General features: G+C 43.6%; 1 protein-coding gene across 1 annotated transcript in view; it reads left to right on the plus strand.

The window, feature by feature from the left end:
• unm_hu7910 (un-named hu7910) overlaps positions 1-15310 on the plus strand; it is a 397894-nt gene that overhangs the window by 358240 nt on the left and 24344 nt on the right. Inside the window, 1 exon segment of the mRNA XM_070891910.1 lies at positions 9415-9550. Coding sequence (XP_070748011.1) covers positions 9415-9550 — 136 coding nt within the window.

The raw sequence follows: 15310 nt of genomic DNA on the forward strand, positions 1-15310 counted from the left end.
CCAGTGCATCCATAAGCTTATGATGCATTCCTGTGGTTTCCCTAGACATTTCCAGCACATCCAGTTCCACGTTTACCTGTCTTTGAGCAGAGCGACTTTACTGACTCACCCTCTGGAGAGCTGGCCTGCGAGAGTCCACCCTGGTACTGCATTGCTGTACGGACACCCTGGGAAGTCAGCGTTGTCGCCAGAAGTACTTAATCCCAACTGGTGGGCTCTGATGCTCCGCCGGAGCAGGTTCCTCCTCTCCTTCATCATCTCCACCATGGCCTGACGTGGAGGCCTCCCTCGCGGGATGCTGCGCTTCTGGTTGGTCATCTGGAAGTAGAAAACAACAGAGGAGTGGTTAGCAGCAAGGGAGGGGGCAGAGTGACATGAGGAAAGCGGCATTGCACATGTTCATTTGAAGGGCTGCTGCAACTCCACAATATATCTCACTGCAGTATCTGGAGTCGTGCCATCCATTTACATACCTTCACTACCCGAAGGGGGCTCAGCATCACCCCTGGCAACTGCCCGAGCTGAGACTCCGATGAGGGCCGAGACTCTTTCCTCCACATCCGCCAACGGGATTGTTTGAGGCGGACCCCCGCCTGTCCGCAGCTGCTCCCTTCTATTATGGGAGTGTTTGGACTGAAAAGAGAAAAATAGGAAGGGTTCAGATAAGGTTTCTCTGCTGTTGCAGCACATATACCTACCAGAGTAAAACAGGTGATACTGTGTGAATGTTTTTGTTCCTTCCATCTGTTTCGATTTGGATGTTGCATGTGCTTCGTCAGTATTTGTTCGCAGGTTTTAGGCATCCAACATTGGGGCTGTAAGTGATCTTTCAGAAAGGCATGGCAGCATAGAAACAGAAACATAGAAAATAGGTGCAGGAGTAGGCCATTCGGCCCTTCGAGCCTGCACCACCATTCAATAAGATCATGCCTGATCATTCACCTCAGTACCCCTTTTCTGCTTTCTCTCCATACCCCTTGATCCCTTTAACCGTAAGGGCCATATCCAACTCCCTCTTGAATATATCTAATGAACTGGCATCAACAACTGTCTGCGGAAGAGAATTCCACAGGATAACAATACTCTGAGTGAAGAAGTTTCTCCTCATCTCGGTCCTAAATGGCTTACCCCTTATCCTTAGACTGTGACCCTTGATTCTGGACTCCCCCAACTTCGGGAACATTCTTCCTGCATCTAATCTGTCCAGTCCCATCAGAATTTTATCTGTTTCTATGAGATCCCCTCTCATTCTTCTAAATTCCAGTGAATACAGGCCCAGTCGATTCAGTCTCTCCTCATATGTCAGTCCTGCCATCCTGGGAATCAGTCTGGTGAACCTTCGCTGCACTCCCTCAATAGCAAGAACGTCCTTCCTCAGATTAGGAGACCAAAACTGAACACAATATTCCAGGTGAGGCCTCACCAAGGCCCTGTACAGCTGCAGCAAAACCTCCCTGCTCCTATACTCAAATCCCCCTAGCTATGAAGACCAACATACCATTTGCCTTCTTCACCGCCTGCTGCACCTGCATGCCAACCTTCAATGACTGATATACCATGACACCCAGGTCTCGTTGCACCTCCCCTTTTCCTAATCTGCCGTCATTCAGATGATCTGCCTTCATGTTTTTGCCACCAAAGTGGAAAACCTCACATTTATCCACATTATATTGCATCTGCCATGCATTTTGCCCACTCGCCGAACCTATCCCAGTCACCCTGCAGCCTCTTAGCATCCTCCTTACAGCTCACACTGTCACCCAGATTAGTGTCATCTGCAAAATTGGAGATATTACACTCAATTCCTTCATCTAAATCATTGATGTATACTGTAAATAGCTGGGGCCCCAGCACTGAGCCCTGCGGCACCCCACTAGTCAATGCCTGCCATTCTGAAAAGGACCCGTTTATCCCAACTCTCTGCTTCCTGTCTGCCAACCAGTTCTCTATCCACGTCAATACATTACCACCAATACCATGTGCTTTAATTTTGCACATCAGTCTCTTGTGAGGGACCTTGTCAAAAGCTTTTTGAAAGTCCAAATACACCACATCCACTGGTTCTCCCTTGTCCACTCTACTAGTTACATCCTCAAAAAATTCTAGAAGTTTTGTCAAGCATGATTGTCCTTTCATAAATCCATGCTGACTTGGACCGATACTGTCACTGCTTTCCAAATGCGCTGCTATTTCATCTTTAATAATTGATTCCAACATTTTCCCCACTACTGATGTCAGGCCAACTGGTCTATAATTCCCCGTTTTCTCTCTCCCGCCTTTTTAAAAAAGTGGTGTTATATTAGCTACCCGCCAGTCCATAGGAACTGATCCAGAGTCCATAGCCTGTTGGAAAATGATCACCAATGCATCCACTATTTCTAGGGCAACTTCCTTAAGTACTCTGGGATGCAGACTATCAGGCCCTGGGGATTTATCGGCTTTCAATCCCATCAATTTCCCTAACACAATTTCCTGACAAATAAGGATTTCCTTCAGTTTCTCCGTCTCGCTCGACCCGCGGTCCCCTAGTATTTCTGGAACGTTATTTATGTCTTTCTTCATGAAGACAGAACCAAAGTATTTGTTCAGTTGGTCTACCATTTCTTTGTTCCCCATTATAAATTCACCTGATTCTGACTGCAAGGGACCTACGTTTGTCTTCACTAATCTTTTTCTCTTCACATATCTATAGAAGCTTTTGCAGTCAGTTTTTATGTTCCCGGCAAGCTTCCTCTCATACTCTATTTCCCCCCTCCTAATTAAACCCTTTGTCCACCTCTGCTGAATTCTAAATTACTCCCAGTCCTCAGGTTTGCTGCTTTTTCTGGCCAATTTATATGCCTACGAGATGTCCTACGAGACGAATTTAGGGAGCTAGGAGCTAAATTAAAAAGTAGGACCTCAAAAGTAGTAATTTCAGGATTGCTACCAGTGCCAGTTGCAAGCTCAGATGAATACGTGGCTTGAGCAGTGGTGCACAAGGGAGGGATTCAAATTCCTGGGGGACATTGGAACCGGTTCTGGGGGAGGTGGGACCAGTACAAACGGGTGGTCTGCACCTGGGCAGGACCGGAACCAATGTCCGAGGGGGAGTCTTTGCTAGTGCGGTTGGGGAAGAATTAAACTAATATGGCAGGGGGATGGGAACCTATGCAGGGAGACAGAGGGAAGTAGAATGGGGGCAGAAGCAAAAGATAGAAAGAAGAAAAGTAAAAGTGGAGGGCAGAGAAACCTAAGGCAAAAAGCAAAAGGGGCCACATTACACCAAAATTCTAAAGGGGCAAAGTGTGTTAAAAAGACAAGCCTGAAGGTTCTGTACCTCAATGCGAGGAGTATTCGGAATCAGGTGGACGAATTAACTGCACAGATAGTAGTTAACGGGTATGATGTAATTGGCATCACGGAGACATGGCTCCAGGGTGACCAAGGCTGGGAACTCAACATCCAAGGGTATCAACATTTAGGAAGGATAGACAGAAAGGAAAAGGAGGCGGGGTGGCATTGCTGGTCAAAGAGGAAATTAATGCAATAGTAAGGAAGGACATTAGCTTGGATGATGTGGAATCGGTATGGGTGGAGCTACGGAATACCAAGGGGCAGAAAACGTTGGTGGGAGTTGTGTACAGACCACCAAACAGTAGTAGTAAGGTTGGGGACAGCATAAAACAAGAAATTAGGGATGGATGCAATAAAGGTACAGCAGTTATCATGGGTGACTTTAATCTGCATAATGATTGGTCTAACCAAACTGGTAGCAATGCGGTGCAGGAGGATTTCCTGGAGTGTATTAGGGATGGTTTGCTAAACCAGTATGTCGCGGAACCAACTAGGGAGCTGGCCATCCTGCACTGGGTGATGTGTAATGAGAAAGGACTAATTAGCAATCTTGTTGTGCGAGGCCCCTTGGGGGAGAGTGACTATAACATGGTAGAATTCTTTATTAAGATGAAGAGTGACACAGTTAATTCAGAAACTAGGATCCTGAATTTAAGGAAAGGTAGCTTTGATGGTTTGAGGCGTGAATTGGCTAGAATAGACTGGCAAATGATACTTAAAGAGTTGACGGTGGATAGGCAATGGCAAACATTTAAAGATCACATGGATGAACTTCAGCAATTGTACATCCCTGTCTGGAGTAAAAATAAAATGGGGAAGGTGGCTCAACCGTGGCTAACAAGGGAAATTAAGGATAGTGTTAAATACAAGGAAGAGGCATATAAATTGGCCAGAAAAAGCAGCAAACCTGAGGACTGGGAGCAATTTAGAATTCAGCAGAGGAGGACAAAGGGTTTAATTAAGAGGGGGAAAATAGAGTACAAGAGTAAGCTTGCCGGGAACATAAAAACTGACTGCAAAAGCTTCCAAAGATATGTGAAGAGAAAAAGATTAGTGAAGACAAACGTAGGTCCCTTGCAGTCGGATTCAGGTGAATCTATTATGGGGAACAAAGAAATGGCAGACCAATTGAACAAATACTTTGGTTCTGTCTTCACGAAGGAAAACACAAATAACCTTCCGGAAATACTAGCGGACCGAAGGTCTAGTGAGAAGGAGGAACTGAAGGATATCCTTATTAGGTGGGAAATTGTGTTGGGGAAATTGATGGGATTGAAAGCCGATAAATCCCCAGGGCCTGATAGTTTGCATCCCAGAGTACTTAAGGAAGTGGCCCTAGAAATAGTGGATGCATTGGTGATCATTTTCCAACAGCCTATCGACTCTGGATCAGTTCCTATGGACTGGAGGGTAGCTAATGTAACACCACTTTTCAAAAAGGGAGGGAGAGAGAAAGCGGGTAATTATAGACCAGTTAGCCTGACATCAGTAGTGGGGAAAATGTTGGAATCAATTATTAATAATGAAATAGTAGCGCATTTGGAAAGCAGTGACCAGATCGGTCCAAGTCAGCATGGATTTATGAAGGGGAAATCATGCTTGACAAATCTTCTGGAATTTTTTGAGGATGTAACTAGTAAAGTGGACAAGGGAGAACCAGTGGATGTGTATTTGGACTTTCAAAAGGCTTTTGCTTAAGGTCCCACACAGGAGATTGGTGTGCAAAATCAAAGCACATGGTATTGGGGGTAATATACTGACGTGGATAGAGAACTGGTTGGCTGACAGGAAGCAGAGAATCGGGATAAACGGGTCTTTTTCAGAATGGCAGGCAGTGACTGGTGGAGTGCCGCAGGGCTCAGTGCTGGGACCCCAGCTCTTTGCAAAATACATCAATGATTTGGATGAAGGAATTGAGTGTAATATCCCCAAGTTTGCAGATGACACTAAACTGGGTGGCGGTGTGAGCTGTGAGGGGAATGCTAGGATGCTGCAGGGTGACTTGGACAGGTTAGGTGAGTGGGCAAATGCATGGCAGATGCAGTATAATGTGGATAAATGTGAGGTTATCCACTTTGGGGGCAAAAACGCGGAGACAGAATATTATCTGAATGGCGGCAGATTAGGAAAAGTGGAGGTGCAACAAGATCTGGGTGTCATGGTTCATCAGTCATTGAAAGTTGGCATACAGGTACAGCAGGCGATGAAGAAGGCAAATGATATGTTGGCCTTTATAGCTAGGGGATTTAAGTATAGGAGCAGGGACGTCTTACTGCAGTTGTGCAGGGCCTTGGTGAGGCCTCAGCTGGAATATTGTCTTCAGTTGTGGTCTCCTAATCTGCGGAAGGACATTCTTGCTTTTGAGGGAGTGCAGTGAAGGTTCACCAGACTGATTCCAGTGATGGCAGGACTGACATATGAGGAGAGACTGGATCAACCAGGCCTTTATACATTGGAGTTTAGAAGGATGAGAGGGGATCTCATAGAAACATATAAGATTCTGAAGGGACGAGACAGGTTAGATGCGGGTAGAATGTTCCCGATGTTGGGGACGTCCAGAACCTGGGGAGACAGTCTTAGGATAAGGGGTAGGCCATTTAGGACTGAGATGAGGAGAATCTTCTTCACTCAGAGTTGTTAATTTGTGGAATTCTCTACCGCAGAGAGTTGTTGATGCCAGTTCATTGGATATATTCAAGAGGGAGTTCGATATGTCCCTTATGGCTAAGGGGTTCAAGGGGTATGGAGAGAAAGCAGGAAAGGGATACTGAGGGAATGATCAGCCATGATCTTATTGAATGGTGGTGTAGGCTCGAAGGGCCGAATGGCCTAATCCTGCACCTATTTTCTATGTCTCTATGCCTCTTCCTTGGATTTAACACTATCCCTAATTTCCCTTGTTAGCCACCGTTGAGCCACCTTTCCCATTTTATTTTTACGCCAGACAGGGATGTACAATTGTTGAAGTTCATCCATGTGATCTTTAAATGTTTGCCATTGCCTATCCACTGTCAACCCTTTAAGTATCATTAGCCAGTCTATTCTAGCCAATTCACGTCTCATACCAACGAAGTTACCTTTCCTTAAATTCAGGACCCTCGTCTCTGAATTAGCACTGTCACTCTCCAGCTTAATAAAGAATTCTACCATATTATGGTCACTCTTCCCCAAGGGGCCTCGCACAACAAGATTGCTAATTAGTCCTTTCTCGTTACACATCACCCAGTCTAGGATGGCCAGCCCTCTAGTTGGTTCCTCGACATATTGGTCGAGAAAACCACCCCTAATACACTCCAGGAAATCCTCCTCCACTGTACTGCTACCAGTTTGGTTAGCCCAATCTATATGTAGATTAAAGTCGCCCATGATAACTGCTGTACCTTTATTGCATGCATCCCTAATTTCTTGTTTGATGCTGTCCCCAACTTCACTACAACTGTTTGGTGGTCTGTACACAACTCCCACTAGCGTTTTCTGCCCTTTGGTATTCCGTAGCTCTACCCATACAGATTCCACATCATCCAAGCTAATGTCCTTCCTTACTATTGCATTAATTTCCTCTTTAACCATCAATACTACCCCGCCTCCTTTTCCTTTTTGTCTATCCTTCCTGAATGTTGAATACCCCTGGATGTTGAGTTCTCTGGACTCATGTTTCCATAATCCCAATTATATCATATTCGTTAATGGCAGTTGGAGTGTATTGCGAGGGATGATGTGAATGATAGAGTTAATGTGCATGGATCATTAAAAGCCAATGGGTGCAGAAGTAAGCCTTCATCTTTCTTAGACATTGTGATAGCCACCCCACAGAGTGTTGAGAGGGACCATATGCATAACAAACTTCATATCGTGTGTGAGATTAATGTTAGAAGTCATGGAGGCATTCTTCGATGCAAATGGTATTCACCCTGATGACCCTTGTAAGGTCGTTGAACTTTTTTCGACACTGTGTGCCAGTCCTGGGCACATTGTCTGCAGCAGACTCCTCCTGCACTATCTCCCTCCATATTCACTTAAACACAGCAGGGAGTGGTCTGGCTCCTCCAGCAAGATGGAGTGAGGCCCACCTCCTCTCCACTGCGTGGACTAAGGCCTCATTTGCCTCATGACTGAAGCGCCTGGCACGCAGCCTTCCCTCCTGATTCTCTATCTCAGCTGAAGTGGGGCGGTTTATATGCGCATACGCACTGGAAGCTGCCTCGCCCTACATTAGCATTTCCGACCGGAAAAGAAGTGCACATGCGCAAAATGGCCACCTACTTTAATGCCAAGTTTTGGCTCTGGCGCACAAAGTCAGTCGTGCAACATCTAGCTTAACGCCAACACTCCTGCAGATGACCTTTTTTGCTGAAACTTCCAGTCGAAGGCATAAACTTTTACGCCCCAAAATCGAAAAAGCCGAAAATCTAGCTCTTAGAGCTTGCCCACAATTGACATTAGACTCACTGATTTATAATTACCTTGTTTCCTCCTTTCCTTTCTTAAAACAAAGATGTGTTACATTGGTTAATCTCTAGTCCAGTGACACGATTTGCTTATTTAATGAGAATTGAAAAGTTATGGTCAGAGCCTCTTCTATTTTCTGACTTCTTTCAACTACCTAGGGTGCATGTTATCGGGGACTTATCTACCTTGAGTCCTGCTAATTATTTTAGAACCAATTCCTTTTTTACAGTTACCTCTACCAATTTTTCCAAATCCTCCCCATTTTCACTTCCATCATTTGTAAAAACAAATCCAAAATATTTATTAACCCTGCTATACCTTTATCCTCCACAATTAGACTCTCTCCTTCATTCCTGAGCAGTTCTACTCTCTCTAACTTACTTTACTTTTTATAAACTTTGTTTCCTTTTATATTATTTGTTGCTCTTTTATCATATTCCCTGTTAGCCTTTCTAATCTGTTTCACCTTCATACTACATTTTCTGTGTTCCAAATTGCTAGATCTAACTTTATCTTGTATCTCCTTTTCAAATTTCAATTTAGTTTTAACCTTTCTATTTATTCACAGAATTCTGTATTTTGATGCACGCCCTTTTCATCTTGTAGGAATATATTTATTTTGTACTCTATCCATCTCTTGCTTGAAAATTTCCTATTGCTGACTTTTCTGCCCAGTTAATTTGTGTCAGATCCCTTTTTATCTCCTATGAATCTTGTGATTTTATTGGTTTCATGTTAGTGCTGTACATTATACTAAAGCACCGCAGTCGATCTTCTAGACACTGACCAGACTTGGAAAACTCCACTTTATTAGGGCCCGGAATTTCCAATTGGAGGTGTGCCTCCGGAGTATGCCTCCGACCTGCTTTATGAAAAAAAAATTTAATCTGCACCGACATTCAGGCTCTTGGGCTTTGGGGCTTTGGGTCCTAGGCCTTCAAGCGTAGGCAGCTCGGAAATGTCCCTGGGATCACATGGGCCAGATCCTCCAATCAGCAAGGAGGATTCCTAATATGCTTATGTTTATCTCCAAATAATTCAATAATTTATACAACTGGAATAAAAATAAATGTTCTCATTTTCACATTTAATTAAAATTTCCTTCAATAAAATTGAATTTTTTGGAAAAATAATTTTAATCTGGGCCAAGATTTACATAAACAAATTTAAAATGTGCATGATTTTTTTAAATTAAATTTTTTTAATCATAAGATTTATTTTAATCATTATGCTGGGGAAAGCAGGCCCTACGTCTGCTTTTACCAGACGTAAGGGTTTCGTGGGCATTTGCTGGGCAGTACTTGGGCAAATAGCCCAACTCTGCACCAGCTAAAGTTGTTTTTGGGTCAGTGCAGATGATCTGTCATGGCGAACCTTGACAGATCGCAAGTTCCAGGTTTTCACGCATGCACAGCACATGTGGAATCCAGAATTTGCGGGGCCTTGTACAAGGCTTACGACGACGTAAGCTGAGTGTACACAGTCATGGGGAACACAAAATCCGGGCCTAGATTTTTTTTTGTGTTGAAAAAGAAATATTGCTGATAATTAACTCTTGAAAGGGAATTGTTCTGTTGTGAGATCCTAAAGCCAATATCTAAATTTTAGTACACTTTTTCTTTGTTGTAGACTCTTGAGAGGAATTGGAAGTTAATCCGCAATGAGGGACTGGCTGTTATAGACAAAGAAAAGGCTTTATTCTTGCCTGAAGATGAAAACTTGAGAGAAAAAGGAGACTGGGGCCAGTTTACCGTTTGGCAGCAAGGTAATACCTAATTGTGAGAACATTACTATTAGAGATGTATGATGTTACAATATATTGATTATCTATGTCAAAATATTGTGATGTGTAAAACCCATAATAAATGTGATCTTTTTCCGATTGGAAATAAACCACGATGGCCTTTGTAAATCAGTTCAAAAAATGGTATAGGCTGCTGTAACAAAACCTTTGTTGACTTGAATATAGAAAATTGCATTCTGCAATAAATGCCATTATGGCAAGAAAGTGATTTAAGAACATAAGAAATAGGAGCAGGAATAGGCCATTCGGCCCCTCAAGCCTGCTCTGTCATTCATTAAGATCATGGCTAATCTTCTACCTCAACTCTACTTTCCTGCACTGTCCTCATATCCCTTGAATTCCTTAATATCCAAAAATCTAGCGACCTCTGTCTTCAATATACTCAAAGACTGAGCATCCACAGCCCTCTGGGGTAGAGAATTCCAAAGATTCTCCACCCTCCGAGTGAAGACATTTCTCCTCATCAGTCCTAAATGGCCGACCCCTTATTCTGAGACTGTGACCTCGGGTTTTCGACTCCCCAGCCAGGGGAAACATCCTCCCTGCATCTACCCTGTCAAGCCCTGTAAGAATTTTGTATGTTTCAATGAGATCACTGCTCATTCTTTTAAACTCTAGGGACTATAGGCCTAATCTACTCAATCTCTCCTCATAAGACTATCCCCCCATCCCAGGAATCCGTCTGGTGAACCTTCGTTGCACTCTCTCTCTGGCAAGTATATCCTTCCTCAGGTAAGGAGACCAAAACTGTACACAATATTCCAGGTGCAGTCTCACCAGGGCCCTATATAATTGCAATAAGATGTCTTTACTTTTGTTCTCAAATCCTCTTGTAATAAAGGCCAACATGCAACATACCATTTGCTTTCTTAATTGCTTGCTGTACCTGCATGTTAAATTTCAGTGATTTGTGTACAAGGACACCCAGGTCCCTCTGAACACCAACATTTCCCAATCTCTCACCATTAAAATTTCTATTTTTCCTACCAAAGTGGGTTACTTCACATTTCTCCACATTATATTCCATTTGTCATGTTCTTGCCCATTCACTTAGCCTGTCTATATCCTCTTTAAGCTTCTTTGCATCCTCCGCGATGTTGTATATCTGTAAAGCATGCACTCCCATGTTCCGCCACCAGGGGGTGCATCCCCTGAAGTCCCAAGGGATCCCAGCATCCCTTGGGAGCACTGTATATAAGCCAGCCCCTAAGGCCTGTTCCTGACTCTGGAGTGTCTTAATAAAGACCGAGGTCACTGTTACTTTAACCTCCCTGTGTGCAGTCTCATCTGTGTTAGGAACACAATACTCACAATGCTAGGTGGTAGTGTAAGTTGTATCATCAGCAAACTTGGATACATTACATTTGGTCCACTCATCCAAATCATTGATATAGATTGTGATTAGCTGGGGCCCAAGCACCGATCCTTGAAGCACCCCACTAGTTATGCAAGCCATTGAATTTATATCTTTCGGTGTGAAGCTATCATCATCATCATAGGCGGTCCCTCGGATTGAGGATGACTTGCTTTCACGCCAAAAAAGGATGAGTTCACAGGTGTTTCAATGAAGGACCTAATATTCCAGATCCCGAACTACATCCTGAAGGATGGATGATCCCTGTGCGTGGATTTTTTTAACGTGTGGTGACCGCTGCACACCAGCCACCACACGGGCTTGACAGAGCCTGGTCTTGGTCCAGTGGCAAGGGTCATCCAAGACGACTGGAGACCAGCTCTGCTGCATGGGCCTAATGCGCACACAAATCGTAGTGTGGGCTGGCCCTTGCTGCCCCTGGGCCCCGAATTCAGGCCTCTCCTGGGCCCATCACATCCCTCCACAGTCTCTCGCTGCTGCTGCTGTATCTGTCCACGCTCCAATCGCCAAGGCTCACTGACACTTCAAATGGTGTATTTTGTATCTGAACCTTTGGCGGAGCGGATTTGAAAGTTTTTAAACTGCATTCTGGAAGCAATGCGGTTACACGGCAATGTGGTGGCGCTGAGCTTAATTACACTGCAGGGAATCATCTTGATGGAGCTATCAAGATGCTTCGCAATGCACCATAGCAACAATACATGTCTGACACCATCATCTGAATTCATCAGTTGCCACACTGGTTAAATAACTTAATAATTGAAAATACTATTTTGCTCGAAGTGCTCTAACATCACAATGCTATTGTAGCATTAATGGAACATGTAGAAAACATCCATGAAATTGGTAACTATTCCATGATGCCATACATCCCCGTGTCTCCTATGTTTTATGTGCTTAGATCATTGAATATTTCCTGTATTGCACAAATAATCAGTATTACTTCCATAATGTTTTTAACTTGTACCATCAGACAGCAACATTGTGATGCTTCAGCGTACAGATAGTGAGTGATTTAATATGTGCTGTTCCGAACCCATTAGAGCTGTTGATATTGCATGTCGTTGTTTTATTAGGCCTGATATTTTGCCAGCAGATGACTAACCAAACAAAACTATTGCTTTCTTAAATGGTACAATCGCACACAGCTTTAGGCAAATTAAATTTGGTTGTTACAATATGCTCAGTATGCTCACATTTCATTGTATGAATGCCTGGATAGATACTGCTTGTAAAGTGTCTGATGGTAGAAAGCAAGCTAATAACAAACGTTTTATTCCCCGTAAGCTGTAGGTAAAGATCCGGGCAAATTCTCTCGAGCTGTACAGCTGGAGGTATAGTTCCATGATTGTTAATGTCTTTCGTTACCTTGCCCAAATTATTATATTCATGTGTGTTACCTCTGGGATCCCCCAAGCATCTACTAATTCTCATCTGCATGTTACCCCTGGCAACATCATCCAAAAACACGGAGTCAGTTTTCACGTGTGCTGATGACACCCAGCTAACCCACCACCACTTCTCTCGACCCCTCCACAGTTTCTAAATTGTCAGACTGCTTGTATGACGATGAGCAGAAATTTTCTCCAATTAAATATCGGGAAAACCGAAGCCATTGTTGTCATATATGTATACTCTGTATATATACTATGCTGGTACAACTAGAGGGTGCAATTGTGGGAGGCCTAGGCAGGGGCTGTATAAAAGGTTGGTCACCACGCGGTGAAGGCACTCTGCAGTTACAATAAAGAGACTAAGGTCACAGCAGTTCAAGCATAGCACTAGGCCTCGTGGAGTTATTCTACAGATAAGTAGAGACATGTTAATTCTCTTTGTGCGTCGCCGCAAACTTCATTCCCTAGCCACCGACTCCATCCTTCTCGCTAGCATATGTCTGAGGCTGAATCAGACTGTTCGCATCCTTGGTATCATATTCAACTCTGAGATAAGCTTCTGATCACATATCCGTGGCATAATAAGACCGCCTATTTCCCCCTCCATAACATCCCCATCTTCGCCCTGCCTCAGCTCATCTGCTGCTGAAACCCTCATCCATGCCTTTGTTACCTCTGGACTTGTATTCCATGCCTCAGCTAATAAAGGCAAGTATTCCACATGCCTTCTTAACCAACTTATCGACCTGGCTTGCTACCTTTAGGGATCTGTGGACCTACACTCCAAGGTCCCTTTGTTCCACTACACTTTTCAGTGCCATACCATTTAATGTGTATTCCCTTGCCTTATTAGACCTCCCCAAATGCATTACCTCACACTTATCCGGATTGAATTCCATTTGCCACTGTTCTGCCCACCTGACCAGTACATTGATATCTTCCTGCAGTCCGCAGCTTTCTTCATTAGCAACCACACAGCCTATTTTAGTGTCATCTGCAAACACCTTAATCAGACCCCCAACATTTAAGTCCAAGTCATTGATATATTGATATATACCACAAAAAGCAAGGGTCCCAGTACTGAGCCCTGCAGAACTCCACTGGAAACATCCTTCCAGTCACAAAAACATCCATCAATCATTACCTTTTGCTTCCTACCTCCAAGTCAATTTTGGATCCAACTTGACACTTTGCCCTGTATCCCATGGGCTTTAACCTTCATGACCAGTCTACCATGTGGGACCTTATCAAAAGCTTTGCTAAAGTTCGTATGCACTACCCTCATCGAACCTCTTGGTTACCTCCTCAAAAAATTCAATCAGGTTAGTTAGACACGATTTTCCCTTAACAAATCCGTGCTAACTGTCCCTAATTAATCCTTGCCTTTCCAAATGTAGATTTATCCTGTCTTTCAGGATTTTTTCCAATAATTTTCCCACAACTGAGGTTAGGCTGACAGGCCTGTAATTACTCGGCCTATCTCTTTCTCCCTTCTTAAACAAGGGTACTACATTAGCAGTCCTCCAATCCTCCGGCACCATGCCCAAATCCAAAGAGGATTGGAAAATGATGATCAAGCCCTCTGCTATTTCCTCTTTTACTTCGCTCAACAGCCTGGGATGCATTTCATCCGGGCCTGGGGACTTATCTACTTTCAAAGCTACTAAACCCCTTAATACTTCCTCTCTCACTATATTTATTTCATCCAGAATATCACACTCTTCCTTGATAGCAGTATCTGCATTGCCCCTTTCCTTTGTGAAAACAGATGCAAAGTATTCATGAAGAATCCTCGCAACATCTTCCGCCTCCACACAAAGATTACCCTCATGGTCTCTAATAGGCGCTACCCTTTCTTTAGTTACCCTCTTACTCTTAATATATTTAAAGAACATCTTAGGATTTTCCTTAATTTTACTAGCCAAGCATTTCTCGTGCTCTCTCTCAGCATTCCTAATATCCTTTTTACTTTTGCCTCTTAACTTTCTATATTCCTCTAAAGATTCTATAGTATTTAGCCGTTAATATATGACATAAGCATCCCTTTTTATTCCTTAATCCTCCCCTGTAAGTCCCTAGACATCCAAGGGGCTCTAGAATTATTTTTCCCAGCCTTTTTCTTTAAGGGCACATGTTTGGCCTGAGCCACCGGACATCTCAAAGTACTTTACAGCCAATGGAGTGTAGTCACTGTTGTAATGTGGGAAGTGGGCCCTAAGCTCTGGAACTTCCGTCCTAAACCTCTGCGCCTCTCTACCTCTCATTCCTCCTTTAAGACGTTCCTAAAAACCTACCTCTTTGACCAAGCATCTGCACTAATTTCTTATGTGGCTCGGTGTATATTTTTTTTGTGTCTTGTAACATTCCTGTTAAGCACCTTGGGACAATTTACGACGTTAAAGATGCTATATAACTACAAATTGTTGGTGTTGTTGAGCTTTATTAGTGACTTCTCAGCAACCTAACTAAATCATAGAATGGTACAGCACAGAAAGAGGCTATTCTGTCTATCGTGTCTGCCGGCTCTTTGGTAGAGCTTTCCAATTAATTCCACTCCCCTGCTCTTTCCCCATAGCCCTGGGGGTGGAGACATCACATCTGAACCCAATCCTGGCTACAGTCGACATCTAGGGACATATTTCCAGCAGGAGTCACTGGGATAGTGATCAGAGCAGGAAAGCTGGTGGTTTATAAACCCCCTCCATAACCTAGTGAATTAGAGGCCTACTGTAGTGCCCTTACTGCATCAGCTTAGACTAGCTAACTTGACAGAGACCTAGAATCGAACTTGTGACCTTCTTGGTCTGTATGATTATTCTGTTCACTTGTCTAAATTTGCTGAAATATCACGGACCCTTCAAAAGCATGAACCTGGCTGTATCATAGCTTTCACTCATTGGGATTGGTGCAGGAATTGCTCTGCATTTCCTTTAGTTGAGCAAGCCACAAATT

Source organism: Pristiophorus japonicus, chromosome 1 (assembly GCF_044704955.1).
Source record: "Pristiophorus japonicus isolate sPriJap1 chromosome 1, sPriJap1.hap1, whole genome shotgun sequence".
In the NCBI taxonomy this organism is placed as follows: Eukaryota; Metazoa; Chordata; class Chondrichthyes; family Pristiophoridae; genus Pristiophorus; species Pristiophorus japonicus.